We start from the raw sequence: 17552 nt of genomic DNA, 5'->3' as shown, positions 1-17552 counted from the left end.
TTGATGGGGCGATACGTGCGTGACATATAAGCATCGTACCGCTATCCACTGGTCAGTACATGACACACTATTGGCCGCGGAACAACCGCTTCGATCGAGGAACAATTCGTTCGTAGGAATAAAAAAATTTCTGCTCGCGCGGTTCGATGCGATAGAAACTGCAATACAACGTGCGCGCGTTAAAAATCTGAAAAGCCGCTCGACTGTCGCTCCGTTTCGTTTCATGTTGTCCGTTCCTCGATCGGCAAGGTATTTCAAAGGAGAAAAGAACGAGCGTTCGTAAAATTTGTGATTGAAATTTTCAGGAATAAAAATACTTGGACTTGTGAAGATACCTCTTTAATGATACTCAAAGGTCAGATCAGAAGGATATAAGGAAGAGGCGATCGCGGGCGCGGTGGTATGCCGAGAATTGATTTAACTGTGAACCAGACCAGTTAAACCAGTTAGACGAATGTCGCTGGTGGTTGGCATAGATTCAGCGTTAAATTAATCAGACGCGTTAAGTCCGTCATCATGTTCGACAGTGTAAAAGTTCGAAGCCTATCGAGGGGATTGCACGGACAGGCTGCCTTCGAAGTGTCCTCTGTCGTGCCTCCGTAAGGGCTCGGAGTACACGACCCTGACCACCACCGCATTTCTTCGAGCGGGGTTGAGTCGTGTCCCATCCATAATTGAACGGCCATCTAACCGACACGAAGCCACCACTATTCAAGCTATCAGCATTGATCGGTGTTCATTTTCCTGCGATTAACTATCGGATGCGATCAGGGCGATTCGACACGGTGGTAGCAGCACGGCAGATATTTCAAGTATCTCAAATATCTGAGATCTGAGAGATGTCAGGCATCATCTCGAAATGATTCTCTTGAGGAGCGAACGATTCTTCTCGACTTTGCGCGCGAATTACTGATCAATCGTCTCCCGACAGTCATCGCGATAATTCGCCGTTTTTGGAGATAGAAAGATGTCATCGGATCGACTGACGATCCGAGCATTGTCTGTCGAAAGTCTTCCGACCTGCGTGAACGTACCTTGAAAGAAACTTAAGAGAAGATCGACATGGATGATAGCAAGCTGCAAGTAGACGATGACAGCCAGGTATACTTAGCATCGTTCCAAAATTCGGTTTTGCATCCCTCGCATGTGAGAATATTTCTCATAGTGAGTTATTGTTTAATAACATGTGCATATATCTTTAAATAAAGATTGTAAAGACACACATGCACACGCACACACGTACGTTAATGACAATTCAACCGTAAATGCGTATCACATTGTAAAAAAGAAATTCTAAATGTAGCGTAAAAAAAGCAGAAAACAAAATATAAAATAATAAATAATAGCAAACTATAGTTAGAAAGAGAAAGAAAGAATATGTGCTCTTTACATGAAATTTTTATATTCTTAGTCGAGCCTTGTTAGACTCTTATTACTTAATCAGCATAATACTGCTTTTTTGCTACATAATGAACGAGTTAACAAGTGTTCATGTTGATCTTTAAAGCGATTAAAATATCGATCGTCCGACCATTTTGTTCTTCGTGAGCTTCTTTCCGTCCTTTTGCGCGCGTCGTTAGCGATTCCATCACAAAATTAAAAGGCTGGCAATGACTCTTTCGTTCCATTATGATCGAAGGATATGAAATATGGATATACGATTAATCAAAATAATCAAGAATGCTGTAAATCAAAAGCTGTAAATATTTCAATAATTTCAGCATAACCACGGTTCGAGACGCGGCAGTTGGAGCACCTTTCTTCATCCTGACGAGAATAGCCCGGTCGAGCATCAGTCCAACGACGACAAAACGACTAGCCCTTCGGGAAACATCTCGTCTCACGGGTCCTCGGTCAGATCGACACCGGTGAAGACCGTCAGATCGTGCAACGGGCAAAGATCCCCGGAATTGTTTTACTTGAATAACAGGGAGATCATTTACGAGCCTGAGAAAAATGGTCTGCCATTCGGGGGGACGCCCAGTATCAAGAGGAGAGTGTCGAGATCCAGTGTGTACCCATCCGGAACCAACTTGATCACGCAGGATGCTTTCGGTGAGGATCATAACATAACATAAAGCGGAAGTGCTTATAGCTGGACTTTCAAGGCTGACACGAGAACGAATACGCACACCGACAGACAATTAGCGATTGCTTTGAGTTTGTCCGTTGCGTATTGTACGTGTACTTCTTAAATACGTAAAATTCTGTCGTTCGTGCGATAACGCAAACTAATTTTAGCTGGATAATCCTCCTACGAGACCGTGTCACGCACTTTAATAGCGATGTTTGCTAGATATAGCCGACATGACATATGCGATCTACGCGACGTATATAAGAGGAATAATAAAACATGAGACACACACTCGCGGTTGCCTACAATGGCAATAAAGCTATGTCAGTAAACCACGATCAATATGCACACGAATGTCAGCGTGTCACTAATATCAGATGTTAATAATGCAACGTCTGACTTAGCTCCGCTACTGTATTACCGTTCCGCAAACGCATACTCCAACTTTGCTCCAACTAACTTTTTTTTCGTAATAAAACTTCCTTGTTAGAGCAAGTATACCGTTTTGTTATGCACACGCGTATTCAAGGTTGTAAACCGTACCGAATAAAACATTTCGAAGAAAGTTTACGAAAGTGCACATGGTATCAGCGTACTCATCGCATTTAATTTCGCTCTTTACTGTTTTATAATATTTTAATGGGAAAGGTCTGCAGGTTCTGAATTTCGTTATGAAAATAACTCGGTTTTTTTTTATATTATATAATTCTTCACATAATTGTCCCTATTTTCCGCATTATTCCCATTTCATAGTACGAACAATGCGAATGATGCATGCAAAATTTTACCGTCTACGCAACAGATACTAATTGTCCATACTTAACACATTGCGAGTAATGTTCTCTTTGTAAAAGAAAATAATCAGTCATATTCAAGTCGATAATTCGAAAGGATTCGTATGGATATTCTTGCAATTCACTGTGATTCACCAGGAATACTCGCATTAATTAATTATGATAAGAAAGATGGTGACAGACTTAAAATTCGAGTCGAGGAACATGTATATGATTATGGTAATTTTATTTATTAAACTGATCAAGGTCCTAGGCTCACGGCACCAACGACTCCAGAGATCAATCCATCGTTACCGGGAACACCGGTTTCGGTGGACTTTGCCGAGACCACGGGAGATTCATTGCCGCCGAAGGAGACGGGGATCGATCTTGAGACACTTTATTTTCGGTGAGTAGTTGTCTATCGCGATATGTCACGAGTTATTTTGGTATCCCTCGAGCGTGCCGAGACGTATACACTCGTTCATAGCATAACCAGTCTAATACGATTCCGCGGAATCTAGCAATTGTCCTAGTTTTTCGTCATGAAATGTAAACGCGAACGAATAAACGAGCTCGTACGACGAAAATATAAGAAAAGTCATTTAATCCCTTCCGTAGCTTTTCATTTTTAAACAGGTCTAATGTAAAGCCTGAATACGCAAAAAAAGTCATTATTACATTAGATTAGGTCTCTTCGACTTAATAGCTCCCTTAATACTTATTCTCTAATTCTGTTCAATGTATTTCAATTTTAGTGATGGCCATCGAAGGATCGATATGATACTGGTCTATCAGGAAGAGAATGAAGGTGTGATGACCGAGCTGGAGGCTCGTCGGCGAGAGCAGAGGCGGGTGTTTCAACAGAATCTCTTAAAAGAGGGACTGCAGCTTGAACTGGAACCTAAGGAGAATTCGTTTGATGGGAAAACATATTTTCTGAAATTACATATACCGTGGAAGATAAAAGTGCAATACGCTGACGTGATAGGTCTGAAACTACCAACGAAGAGATTCAAGACGATTCCCATGAAGACTTGGGTATGTCTCTTTTGGAGTTAGTCGCGCGCGTAGTCGCCATGGATTTCGCTCCGCGTAAACGATATATTCGTGAATTGAAATTGACAGGAGGAGGACACAGACGGTGCCAAAGAAATATCCAAGATCTGGGAGAGGTGGCTGCGCTGGACAGAGTGGATACGCAAGATACACACTTGGGATACGACAAAGTATTCCGAGGAACCGAACTTTTACGACTATATAGATTCCAGCGATCGCGAGGAGAGGTATTGTCATGCGGCGCTGATTGTCAGACTGAGCACGAACGAAGAGAATTATTTAGTGAATGATACGTTACACTCGCATCGCGTGATTGAGACCTTATTCGTGAAATTGGAAAAGTGCTTTTTCTAGTAGTAGATTTTAATTGCATTATTAAATCCAACTGGGGCGAAATTGCATTTTGCAGATTTATCGTGAAAGAGAGAGACAATGCTTATACGCCTGCCCAAAGATCGTTGATAGTGATGCAGATATTATCACGCGCGAGATATGACGAGACCAATGAAAAGTCGGGTATTCGCAGGCTTTTAGCGGACGGAACGTATGTCGACTGTTTTCCTTTGCACGAGGGTCCTTATAATAGGCCTCTGCGCAACGGAGAAATCCTTGATAGGCATCTGTTGTACTTAATATGGGCAAGGCCCTCGCAATTGTAATAGACTATATCTCATTATCCCAGCAGCGTTTTATTTGGAAACATCATTTACGTTGTTCCGTACTTTTAGCTACAAAAAGCAGCCGCTGTGGCTAATTAGACGGTATTTTGGCGAAAAAGTTGCCCTCTATTTCGCGTGGCTGGGATTTTACACGAAAAGCTTGTATCCACCAGCGGTGGTGGGACTCCTGTGCTTCATTTATGGCCTTGGAAGCATGGACGGCGAGGACAATGTTCCCAGCAAGGAAATTTGCGATCCTGATTTAGCTGGTTCGCATATATTGTATTCATATAGTTTCCTAGTTTTCCAGTCGAAAGGAATTCTTCTAAAATGTTTCTAACATTTCTAATATCACGTACTACAACCTTTCAGGAAATATCACTCTATGTCCTCTTTGCGATAAAGCATGCACCTATCAAAAACTAGGCGACTCCTGCCTATTCTCGAAACTGACTTACCTATTTGACAATCCCGCGACTGTCTTCTTCGCCATTTTTATGTCTTTCTGGGGTAAGATGAAGAAAGGACTGGAATATTTTGCTCTACTCTACTATATTATGATAAATCATAATATATACATGTGTGTGTGTGTGTATGTTCGTTTTATTATTTGTTTTAATCTACACGATTTATTAACAGCCACTACGTTTCTCGAGCTTTGGAAGCGGCGACAAGCCGTGCTAGTTTGGGAATGGGATCTTCAGAACACCGACTACAACGAAGAGCCCAGACCTGAATTCGAGGCGTCCGTTAAAACATTCCGAATAAATCCCGTGACGAAGGAGAAAGAACCATATATGCCCGTGTTTTCCAAAGCCATACGGTATCTCGCCACCGGCTCGTTAGTATTTTTCATGGTAATTATATCTTTTTATGTTTTCTCTTCGTAGTGCGCGATAGCCATCGCAATAGTTATATTATCGTTGTTACCTGTGCGTAGATTTGCGTGGTTCTTGGTGCAGTTTTGGGAACGATCGTGTACCGCATCTCGTTGGTCGCCGTCTTTTACGGTGGCGGCGGTACTTTCTTGAAAAGACACGCGAAAATATTCACTTCCATGACTGCCGCCCTCATCAACTTGGTGATAATTATGATACTCACGCGAATATATCACCGATTGGCGCGGTGGATGGTCAACATGGAGAATCCGAGAACGCAAACGGAATACGAATCCAGCTTTACGTTTAAGATCTTTCTATTCGAGTTCGTCAACTTTTACTCTTCCTTGATTTACATCGCCTTCTTCAAGGTATGTCAGCACGCGATATCGAATGACGTGAGAGTTTCTAATGAAAATCATTTATTATTTAGGGGAGATTTTTCGTCCATCCCGGAGACGCGGACGCGAGATCATCAGAGTTTTACCGCATCAAGACGGACGTGTGCGATCCCGCTGGTTGCCTCTCGGAAGTCTGTATCCAGCTCGCGATTATAATGGTCGGCAAGCAATGCTTCAACAATTTCCTCGAGATTCTGTCGCCGAAAATGTGGAATTGGTGGCGCAAAAGAACGCAGGTCGCGGCGACCACGAATCACGACAGAAGGTACACCTGTTGGGAGAAAGATTATCAGCTTCAAGATCCAGGAAGATTGGCTTTGTTCGACGAGTATTTAGAAATGAGTGAGTAACAAATTTCCACCTTGTAGAGGCATATAAATACTTTATAAATACTTTTTCTATTTCTCTATTTCTGATTTCTGTTTGCGACAGTTCTGCAATATGGATTTGTGACGTTATTCGTGGCAGCGTTTCCATTAGCACCTCTATTCGCTTTGTTGAATAATATCGCCGAGATAAGATTGGACGCGTACAAAATGGTAAAGGAAGCCCGAAGACCGTTGGCTGAACGGGTGGAAGACATCGGGGCTTGGTTTGGTATTCTTCGTGGCGTTACCTATGTGGCGGTCGTGTCTAACGTATGCACGCAAATTCTTCGAGTCATGCATACACGGAGAAAAATTTCTGCTGAATAACTGAGTATTATGCTAATAGTAAAATTATTACCGGCGAGATGCACTTGTATTGTGCGATTGCAAGACAATACTAAATCCGAAATTATAATCTGTTATGGTTTATTTAGCATTGCAATCATATTACATTCTAGACAAATTAGACTAAATACTTTTTTTATTTACAATTTAAAATCCTTTAGAAAAATTTCTCCGTGTATATTACGCGCTTCAGTCCTATTTTTTAACAGTCGATTGCAAACTGTATGTTACAGGCCTTCGTTATCGCGTACACATCTGACTTTATTCCGCGTAGCGTGTACGCGTTCGTTTATTCGCCCACTGATGATCTAGTGGGTTACATCGATAGCTCTTTGTCTGAATTCAATACTTCCGATTATCGTGACGACATGAAGAGCGACGTGGACGACGAACATCCAGAGACATGTCAATACAGGGGCTATAGAAACGGTCCGGATGACATCCATGAGCCTTACGGACTCAGCCCGCAGTACTGGCACGTGTTCGCCGCGCGTTTAGCTTTCGTCGTCATTTTCGAGCACCTTGTAAGCCGAAAAGTTCCTTTTCGCTAAAAAGGATGAAAATTCATTCAACTTTATTGCGACTTCGAAGATAAATGTAATTCTTACATTTTAGGTTTTTGCGCTTACCGGCATTATGAGTTACGTGATACCGGCTGTGCCACACTCCCTGACTACTCAGATACAACGCGAACGACTGATCGCTCAGGAAGAGAAATACGAAAAGGAGATCAGGGGGAAGGAGGACGATGACGATATACTTTCCGTCTTGAGAGAGGCCGGAAGCATCGGCAGAGGAAGCTGGGCCAGGCGATTCAGTAAACTGAGCGACATTCTGGATGGTCACGCTGACGGTGGCGTCAGGCACAGCAGGCGCAGCGACAACTCCACAGTATGGGAAGTCCCGTGATACTGGACGTGGATCTCTTATGTCATTCGCGCATTCCAACCAAGATTCAATTACATATGTAAGAATAATAAGAAATAAAGCCAAACATCGTATTTGTAATTTTCCATTCAACTGCAATCCAAATCCACGACGAACGCGTGCGTTTCCGACGTTACGCTCTCGCGGTCCACGCCGTAAAGTATAAACGATACGAGTTGTTGCTACGCAATGTGTATCTTTTTTTTTTATTTGGCACGTAATGCCATATTTTTCCGAAAAATTATCACAAACGCGTTATTACATGTAGAATATATTTATAATAATATACATGTACTTTTGCTTCACATGAATATGCATATATACATACATATACATATGTATATACTCCATTTATATATGTATACATGTCGATACATTCATTTTAATACATACATCACTTTCTGTTTTACGCCGATTACTTTATATAAAATCTAATTTACATAAACGTATTTTTTTTTTATATTCAGACTATATCACAGTTGTGTTTGAAGGAGAGACAGGGATTTACAAGGAGAGGAAGTCATTCAGGTAACTGAAATTGAGCATAGTCCATTCAGTTAAGATTGTAAGGCACGGTGCACATAAACCACTGGCTATTTCAAATAGGAATGATGAAATGTATTCCATAAGAGTGTCCAGTGAGAATCGTCCGCGTTCAATAAATATCGCTCAATATTTTTTTCATGTTCGACCACTTTGTCAAACTGTCAAGATACAAGTCACCATAAATACACGAGTACCCTGTTTGGGCTCCGTCGATTTGTTTAAAACATGCCGTTCACAAGGGATTTGTGCGGCAAGGAAGATTTCAACTTTGTTTAATTTACCGAACGGACTACGCTTCGACTGAGAGTGTTCTTTTTCTCAACAAGGTAAAAACGACTGCAGGAAGAACGACACTCAACTAGGTCCGGGGGGAGCGTTGAAGTTAAACATGGTAGTGGGTGGACGTCCTGGTAAAGGCTTGGGCGGTAACCTCGGTGTCACTGATCCTGAAACGTGACGGCATTAAAATTAATATCGGATTGAAACAGCTTGTTGCCTTTGTCTATATTAAAATATTAAAACTACTGCTATTGCCGTATTAAAATAAAATTGTACACGCGAAAGAGAAAGGTATAAGACTGATGTAAATAGCATCGCTTTACCATTAGGCTGCGCTGGTGGATGTTTCGTGGGGCTAGGGCCATTGAGAGACATGTGTCTCCGTGACGGATGAACGACGGTACAACATGTACTTTCTAATGTGGAATTTCGACGTGCCAATAATGCTGAAGTGCTTGCGTTTAAAGTCGGAGGAAATCGCGGTGCCTCCCTTCGCGGCGGTAACGGCGGCGGCGAGATATCGTCTCTCGGGGGAAGAATTGGTGCGTTTGGCGCTTGTCTCATCTACATTTGTTTAAAACAATTTTTTTAATTTTCTCGTAAAAAATCACAACAGCTCGATAAAAATCGCTGAACATTGATACTTAGAATCTTACTTGTTGCGATGATTCGCTAAACGAACTCTCACGTCTTCGAGATCTAGGCGGTAGAGGTGGCGGTTGGCTAGGAGGTACATTACCGGGAGACGGTGGCGTTGCCATTGCACTAGGGCTTCCACTTGACAACGATAAACCTGCTATAGAACTCGTTAAGCTCATAGTGCTGGAATTGAAACCAAAGCAGGTATGTTGTTGGTGCGTTGAAGGAAAATGACCCGGTGATCCCATTTGAGGGCTGTTGTTCGACGAAGTGATCGAAAGCCATGATATGCTGGGTGGACTAGGTGATCCCGGAGGTGGCACATTTCCTAGAAAAACGTATCAAAGTCATTATCGCAATAACTGTAAATTCACAAATTAAACAAGTGGAAATTATCTCTTGCACGCACTTTATGAACTCTGCATATCATTATACCTGGAAATACTTTATAAGTAATAATAGTGATTCAAAATGTTAAAAGAAAATATAACGATGAAAATAATTCTTTCTATTCAAGCCTAAAAATAAGAGATACAGCTGTGGACTTTAAAAAGTTTTTATAATGTGTACCTAATAAAACGGGTGCGAAAACGCTGTGATCTCCTGTATGCGGAACTCCGATCTGCGAGCCGTGCGGCGGTGTTTCCGGTAATTCGGTAGGGGCCGGCGCTTCCACTGGAGGATCGTGCAACCTTATACTCGACGTTACCGCGTGCAACGGAGTTGGCAATCTTCCACTGAGGCTTCTGGCTTTGATTCCCGGTGACTTCAAGTTTAGCTCTGGCCACTTACGTGGCTATCGAGAAAATTTCAGATAACATACAAATCATAATGACAAAGATGTGAGAATAGTTATGTTTTTTATGTTATGTTGAGCTGAATAATGCTTACAAATCGCGGAGGTTGCCTGCATCCCCTTGGCTCGATTTCTAAACTTTTATTATACAAATAATTGCTTATATCCGCATCTTTCATATTAGGATCGAAAGGACACAGATTTTCGATAAATTGTCTTATTTTAGGCTCCCCTGAAAGACAGTAAGGTTGATTTTGGTACTGCTGAATTTCGCCAGTTATTTCCGCCACTTTTCGCCGTTTACTAAAATTAATGAGCTCAGGACTGGCTGGCAAGTAGTCTGGATTGCCCTCTTCAATGTGCAGAATATTGGTCAAGTACATACCTGAAAACAAAAGTTTAAAATTGAAAAGGGAATCTAAATCTTCAACACAAAACGAAGAATCGTCATTTTGCAATACTTACCGAAGAAAGGTACGCAAGGTGGATTGATGGACCTTAACTTTTCTTGATATCGCCGAAAATGATCGCTATTAAGCTCTCGTGCTTCTTCCAACGCCTTTTCTAATCTGATTGCCTTTGCTGATATTTGCTGCAAAAAAAGATAAATATAAAGAAATGTCTGATAAAATGGCTCGATATAAAAGAAAGAAAAATATACAAATTAGACGTACTTGGAAAGTAAATTTTAGCCTGAAAACTGAAGCCGATCCCATAGCACTGACGATTGCTAACACGCCGTTAAAATTGTTGAGATCTTGCAGCACTATCATTATTTCGATCGCGCGCGACACGATGGCTACTCTCTCCTCGAAATTTTCGGCTTCCAATATCTCCTTTTCCAACCATCTCGTAAACTATCAGAGGGTAATAAAAATCAAATTAATAATGCAAAACACTTTTATCCATCACAGTTTATACATCGCGATAAATAAAAACCTTACATTTGTCGTATGCTTGATCATTTTCAACAAATTCGGCGACGTTTTCTCTTTGTCCTTTTTCGTCCATACGGACCCGACTAATTCGGAGGGCTTTACTGTTCGATACAGATCGAACTCCAACAATGTTAATTGCCTCGCTAGTTCGATAGGATGTAACTGTAATTTCGATTAATTAACTTAAATTCGATTATTGGGAATTTTCTACATAAAGATTAAAAAAAAGGAGAAATTTTCATACTGTAAGTATTCCATATTCTTCCTCAGGAACTTTAAGATGCCACTCAATTGGCGGAGGAGATCGCTCAAAGCTAAATGTGATAGGTCGTTGTTCCGACGGTTCGCATTTTCTTTGTACAATTTTTAATACTGAATCGACCCATTTCCGCATAGACTTGCCATTAACCGTATCTAAAAACAATTGCAATCTTTCCAAAAGGCTCCTATCACGTTCGAAATCGTAAAAATGATGATCCACCTGATAAAGAACAAAACTTAGAAAAAAAAGTATTTTAGACATTGTAAGAGCAGAAATGAAATTTATTACTAACCCAGTGCCTCAAAACATTTAGAACTCTAAACTGCACCGGCTGACAGAATTTTTTCCTATATCTCTTCCAATCCTCTCTCGATGTCGTTTTACACACGGCAGGTTTTTCCTCCTCGCCGTAGACCAATGAGGGGTCTGGTATGTCAAATCTTTCTATCAGCAACGTCAGTAATTCTTGGGGCGAGCAAAAGCTCCTGTAAAACGCATCGTCGACAAATAATACTCATCATGACGTAAAAAGAATTACAGTACATAATATTGCGTGATTATCTGCCTTGTGACTATTTTACCATCATTACTTACCTGTAAGTGGTAAGGAATGTTCTTAAGAAAGCGGGATCAGCGTATATGTGATAAGTTAATCTCTCCACTAGCTTTATCAAGGTTGCACCCTTAATGAGCGGAACGCCACTGTTCTCCTTCGCCTCGAGAACGATATTTTCCGGGCTGTCCTGCTCGGCAAATTTATACAATTCAGGCAGAGGTAGCCTTAGTGGATGCTTCCTTTCTTCGTCCAAAAGGATGCTATCTAGCGTCCTGTCTAACATACTCTTTGTATTCAACATTACGAGATCTGCCATCCAGCTATTCTTCTCCTCGATAGTCTTGGCAACGAGAACAACGTTAGGGTGGTCCCTCGGTGCAATCTCAAACAAGTGCTTTACATCTGTAAATATATTACGATTACGAATCTGTAAATTTATAAATGACATCGCCTGATAAAATTGCATGCAAATACGTGCGTACCAAAAGTATCCTCTCTGTCAATAATATCGACTTTTCTAATAAAAAATTTTTCCTTCAAGCGCAGTCCTTCGCCTTGCGTTTGATGTCCACCTCCACCGACCGCAACCGCTGCGGCGGTAACGCTAGCCCTCTTACCGCTAGCCGGTTTACACAATAACAGCAAGCCATCGAATAACAGGGCCTTTCTCTCGGTTACTTTTCGCGTTCCAGTCATTTTGCCCAACATGTCCTCTGTAAATTACTGGTATATAATCATCCATCATCGAAAATTATAAATATATTCGAATGAGAGAATTAAAATTTATTAAATATGATCGAATGAAAAAATTATAATTATATATATATAATATTACCTCTGATAAACTCATTGCAACATTGCCCGATATCTCGATGATGATCCCAGCCTTCCACGGTCTTTAATAATTCACTGGTTTTCTCCAGTGCCGCCTGTCTCCTGGCTCTGCTTGGCATTCGCAAGCCAGCATCCTTCTTCGGAAGATTAACCACAGACTGCAATTCCATCTGTAGTGGTCTTAACAAGCCTTGCACTTGTTCCAGAGTTTCACCATCTTCTACATTAGGCGTTCGCTTGTGTAAAACCTGAGATTTCCAAAAATGTGATTCGTTAGAAAGTCCATGGGGATAGTCCTCAACATTTTGCTAATTAGGATGTTTGCATTTAAATGAAGACAGATACCTTTATGTAATCAAAATATAGGAAGCAATGCCATATAGGAGTCAACAAGAGTTTTGGCAAATAATATTGGACAGCTTCTTTGAAACCGTGTCCCGCTGCTCGTAGGGCCGCGTTAGCTTCCGGCCTCGACAATAGCTTTGTTAAAACTTCTCGACTAGCCGAGCTGTTAATGTCTCTCGCATACCTAGCGACATAACACGAACGATGAGAATTTAATAAGCATGATACACGTCAGGCCCGACTTTATATAAAAACTATATTTACTTTATATAAACATCAAATTCTGCTGCCTCCGCCAATTCCTCAAAACATGAACCGACAGTGGGCGTTTGCTTCTCTTCCGTAATTTCCATTATATCCTCTAAACTGCCGAGTAATGTCACGGTAACTTCATAAATATCTAGAATATTACTGAAGAGTGTCTCGAGCTCGCTCTTATCTTTCGCCAATTTCGCAATTTCTTCACGAAATACCTAGAGTATAATATATATATATATATCCATTTTTTAAAATTAAAAACTAAATTAAATACGTAAAATTGAGTTTATACGTATCGTGAGAGTTTAATTTTTTAGCGATAGATTATATAATGATATATTACCTTGATGATCATGTGTAGGTCACGAATGTAATGTCGTTCGTCGTGAATGAGATCTCGAACAGATTCTTCGTAGGTCTGTGAAACGACTGCGCCCAAGGTACTCTGTGGAGTCTTCGTGCAATCATTTTGATAAAACATATCCATCAATGCCTGTTAATAAATCGTATATTATATTACAAATAGTCGTTTTTGTACTTTTTAACAATTAGAGTGAGTAAGAAAAAGAGAATGAGAATAGTTCTGCAATATATCGGAACTTGTCGTTACGATTTCTCGTTAATATCCACAACAGCATGCATACGATTTTTGACGCATGTTTTCCTAGTAAGTTGTAATATAAATATTCTTGTTACGGGAGTAATAATAATAGAAAGAAATAAAGCCAAATTTTGTACAATTTGTTTTCAAAAGCGATACAAAGACGCCTAAAGATAGTGCGACGCCTGAAACTTTTTTTGTGCAATCAAGAATACGTACCCTCTATAACGGCATAAGAGCGAAGAACGAACATGATTGGGGTTGTTACATATTAGTGGAAAGCATGTAAGCAAGCATAGAATATACGCAACCAGAATTAGCCTGGTGTAGCTAATTCTGAAATTTATTATTGTACCCGTTGCTAGTAGTAGATGCTACTCTAATAATGGACGTTTCAGATTACAAAAAGAAAACGATGGCAATAATAACGTATTTTTAAATGCAACGATATACGGCCAGTATAAAAAAAACAACTGTAAAATTTATATAAATTATAAGTGTGTAATAAGCAAGCTACTACTAACAAGGTACTAATATTTCTCTACTGCACACATTTACTGCTTATTTGATGCGATATATTACCACTCACATTAATCGTTTCCTATACAAGATTCATGAGTTTTGTCATTGTATCTAAAAGTATTTTGTAAGTAACATCGACTCTCTGAGAGAGAAATATGAAGCGTGTGTATTACATAATGTAAGCTATATTATTTATATCATGCTTGCGGTGTAGCTACATATGTATATATATATATATATTAATTCATTAATGGCCAATATTTCATTTCTGGCACTTTGCAACTTTTATAAATAAAATTAAATAAATCATTTTCTAAGAGGATCTAATTTCCAAACTCATTGTCTATGACAATAAAATAATATTATATTGCTCATACAAAAGTGAAAAATAAAATCAATCACGCTTTTACAAGGAATCTTTGTAACATTACAATCGATCTTCGGTGGGTTAATATCCACAATAGTTCAAGTATTGTAATTAATCCCAAAGTGTAAGTGGTAAAATGTGGTATGAAGCATACGTCACTTAATTAAAGTGCAACATAGGTTGTACAGTTTTACAATGGCTCACCTTATCCGCGTACATCGCGACCTTTACATCCTCGCACGAAATCTTTACGTGTCGAATGTTCTTCACGTAATTTCCAGTTATCTGCGGGGGAAACAATCTTGAATTATTTCTAGATACTTTCGAGGAATTAAAATAACGTGTCGGCTTGCAGGCACAAAACGTTACGGTATCGGAGCAGAATACCAACCTTGAAGATGTCAGCAGCAACGTGTTCCAAAACTCCAGTTATGAACAAACTAACTTGCGAGTCGAATTTATGTTGCTTTAATACTTCCTATAAACAAAACAATAACAATTACAATCGCACAAATTTAACTTTGCGACACTTGCTCTCTGCTATTTTATGAACATGGACACATGATATGTACTTTTTGCAGTAACTGATGAATCTTATCAACGGGTAGCACTAACGGTGACTTTTTCTTTCCCTTCTCCAACGCATCTTTTGCGTCGCGAACGGCCGATCTGTCAATGGGCGTAGGAAATGTCTGCCTTACTCTCTCCTCCACGTCCTGAGCGGTCTGAGGAGCTGGTTCGTCGCACAGCATCGCTAGTATTCTTAAAATTAAACTCTCCATATAATCTAGGGCATCTTGTCGAGCTTCCAAGGTAGGATGCACTTGCTCTAGTACCTATAAAATTAACGATTCCTTCAATTTAATCACTTCGATGATGTAACACTCTTGTAATTATTGCTGGTCATAGAGATAAACAATTGCAAAACAAATTGCAAACTTGTAAAACGTGAAGCGAGATGCCCCCAGAGGAACGATACGGTCGTTTGACCATCGTATTTACAATCGGGCAATTTCGGCGACGAGAAGCGCGGAGAGATATGATCGGGAAATGTGATTCATAATTGCTGAAACCAAAGTGGAAACGTGAACGTGTTTGAAAAGTCGTGTGGCGACCGCGCGCACGCGACGGTGATGACGTCGTTCAGTGTCACTGATCGATCCAGCCTCCGCGTAAAATCATCGGGATGAAAAATGATCGAGTGTGTTTGAGCGAATAAAAAACGAGGTGGAGAGGCGGGGGAGAGGAACTGGAGGGGATGGGAACAGGATAATAGAGAGACAGAAAAGCGAAATAGCGAGCGAGAAGGAGAGAAACACATACAGAGAGAAAGAGGGAAGGGAAAGAGGAAAAGAGGGACAGGAGGAAGGAAAGAGAGAGAGAGAGAGAGAGAGAGAAAGAGAGAGGGAAAGAGACAGACAAAGAGCAAAGAGAAGATAAAGCGCGGCGGGGAGCGTACCTTGGGCAAGGAGTTGACAAATACCCCTTTCCATTTGGCAGCGTTCTCCTCCTTCTGGAAGTCGTAGCCTGACGGCTCGGATGACGCCGTCGACGCCGGCGGCGAGAACATCTCGTCGTATTCGGCGCGATCGCTCGCGCACTCGCGCACGTACGTACGTACGCACGCACGCACTATCTATCTCGCTAATAAATAATCCGTGCTACGGGGAATCTGTGAAATATCGCGGGAGCATCGTCACGGGAGTCGTCGCACAAGGGGGATGCTGCCGACGGTGCTGTCGACGGAGATCCGACCGTCTGTCGTCGTGCACGGTCCGTTTCTCAGGGCACGGGCATCCCCGTCCCGCGTTGCTGGCTCGACGACGCACGATAGTTAAGCCGACCGATTGTAACGTCGCTCGTTCGCCCTCGCGTACCGCGCGCACGTCATTCCTGGCGTCTGCGTCACCGTCAGCGGGCTCGTGGTGGTGATGATGGTGCCGCGCGTGCCGAGAGTCCGAGTGCTCCGGCATCGATGCATCTTAACACGCCCTTTATTTGTAATTTTTGCCCGGAACACCCGCGAACGCACCAACACCAGCAGCGTAACACTATCAACAGCTACCGTCGCGCCACTCTCGCGAGTCTCGCCTCTGCCTCGCCTCGCCCCGTCCCGCCCCGCCTAGCCTAACCCCGCTGCGCCCCACCTTAGCCGCCTCGCGCGCTCCTGCTCAATCGATAACGCGAGAACGCGAGGCTAGCTCGCCGCGCAATGAAACCTGGATAGGCTCGAAGCACGGTGTAAGAAGGTAAGGTCACGGTATATACAGTAGCGCAACTCTCCTAATTTTGCGTACCACGAAATGGAGTGCGCGTGCCTGAAGACAGCGAGTATATCCAGTACCGCCATCTGAATCTCACTTCAAAATGTCGACCTATGGAGGTTAAATACCCCCAACCAATCAGAGGTCACGATGAGGTCACGTGACCCAATTCGCCACTCTCCCTCAGAGGCTCCCTCTCTAGGCTGAAATGTCACATTTGAAGTACTTTTATCGATAAAAATGAATTGAGAATAGGAGTCCATATGTTTAAAACCGACATGCGCAAGCTTACTTCCGGACACTACAGAGAGAGAACAGAGAAGTACTGAAAAGCATGCTTTCTCTCTCCAACCTCCTCCTCGGACACTATTTCAATACAGAAACTATAGCCAATGGCCTGTCCATATTTATAAGATCTATGACTATGCCCGTGTGCCGTGGCTCGATGCCACTCGAAGTGGTCAACTTGGAATCGATCGCTGACCAGATCGATAGCGACGATAATCGAGTTTCGAGGTTGGTGATGATATCTCGCAGTTTGAATCAGTAGGCATCATGGCGGCTGTATATCTCATTGCAATAGGAATATATGGACGGAGCCTTTTACGAGGGGAAGCTGAGATTAGCGGTAAGGGGAGAGCACTGGCACTTCGTGTAACTTCGGCTGTTCGGGTATGTTCAGTTCCGCTAGTGATATATATATATGTACGATGAGTTATTGTGTTGTGTCGGAATGTAGCAATCGCATTAATACAAAACGGAAAAATTGGCAACAACTTATGAAAGAAAATGATCCGAAAATTTCTTTACCCATATTAAGCTGGACCCCCCACCAACCCCAAAACAATTCGGACCTATTAG

General features: G+C 41.7%; 2 protein-coding genes across 6 annotated transcripts; one reads left to right on the top strand and one right to left on the bottom strand.

The window, feature by feature from the left end:
• Positions 1 to 39: 39 nt before the first annotated feature.
• Positions 40 to 7562, top strand: LOC105282922 (anoctamin-4). 4 transcript variants are annotated; one of them, XM_011345254.3, is made up of 14 exons: positions 40 to 1164; positions 1722 to 2055; positions 3109 to 3256; positions 3606 to 3888; positions 3976 to 4133; positions 4316 to 4561; positions 4635 to 4834; positions 4938 to 5075; positions 5205 to 5422; positions 5506 to 5814; positions 5877 to 6186; positions 6277 to 6482; positions 6791 to 7081; positions 7173 to 7562. In XM_011345254.3, exons 1-14 carry the CDS (start codon positions 1063 to 1065, stop codon positions 7464 to 7466), a joined length of 3237 nt encoding a protein of 1078 aa, XP_011343556.1. In that variant the 5' UTR covers positions 40 to 1062; the 3' UTR covers positions 7467 to 7562. The 4 variants fall into 4 exon arrangements, with proteins under 4 accessions (XP_011343556.1, XP_026823665.1, XP_011343558.1 ...); XM_026967864.1 differs by having other exon boundaries at positions 41 to 1101; positions 3115 to 3256; XM_011345256.3 differs by having other exon boundaries at positions 41 to 1101.
• Positions 7563 to 7852: 290 nt separating this feature from the next.
• On the bottom strand, positions 7853 to 16535 carry LOC105282921 (protein son of sevenless). Of its 2 annotated transcripts, XM_011345252.3 has the most exons (21): positions 15887 to 16535; positions 15000 to 15263; positions 14819 to 14905; positions 14632 to 14712; positions 13758 to 13760; positions 13281 to 13430; positions 12944 to 13152; positions 12680 to 12863; positions 12336 to 12582; positions 11983 to 12213; positions 11539 to 11902; positions 11237 to 11429; positions 10927 to 11163; positions 10689 to 10844; positions 10419 to 10601; positions 10210 to 10336; positions 9840 to 10129; positions 9519 to 9744; positions 8966 to 9276; positions 8633 to 8873; positions 7853 to 8476 (listed from the first exon to the last, which is right to left on the bottom strand). In XM_011345252.3, exons 1-21 carry the CDS (start codon positions 15995 to 15997, stop codon positions 8385 to 8387), a joined length of 3987 nt encoding a protein of 1328 aa, XP_011343554.1. In that variant the 5' UTR covers positions 15998 to 16535; the 3' UTR covers positions 7853 to 8384. The 2 variants fall into 2 exon arrangements, with proteins under 2 accessions (XP_011343554.1, XP_011343555.1); XM_011345253.3 differs by lacking the exon at positions 13758 to 13760.
• Between the last annotated feature and the right edge of the window lie 1017 nt (positions 16536 to 17552).

Source organism: Ooceraea biroi, chromosome 2, assembly GCF_003672135.1.
Source record: "Ooceraea biroi isolate clonal line C1 chromosome 2, Obir_v5.4, whole genome shotgun sequence".
Lineage (NCBI taxonomy): Eukaryota > Metazoa > Arthropoda > Insecta > Hymenoptera > Formicidae > Ooceraea > Ooceraea biroi.
The sequence above is the reverse complement of the archived record's forward strand: the minus strand, read 5'-3'. Positions and strand labels throughout refer to the sequence as shown.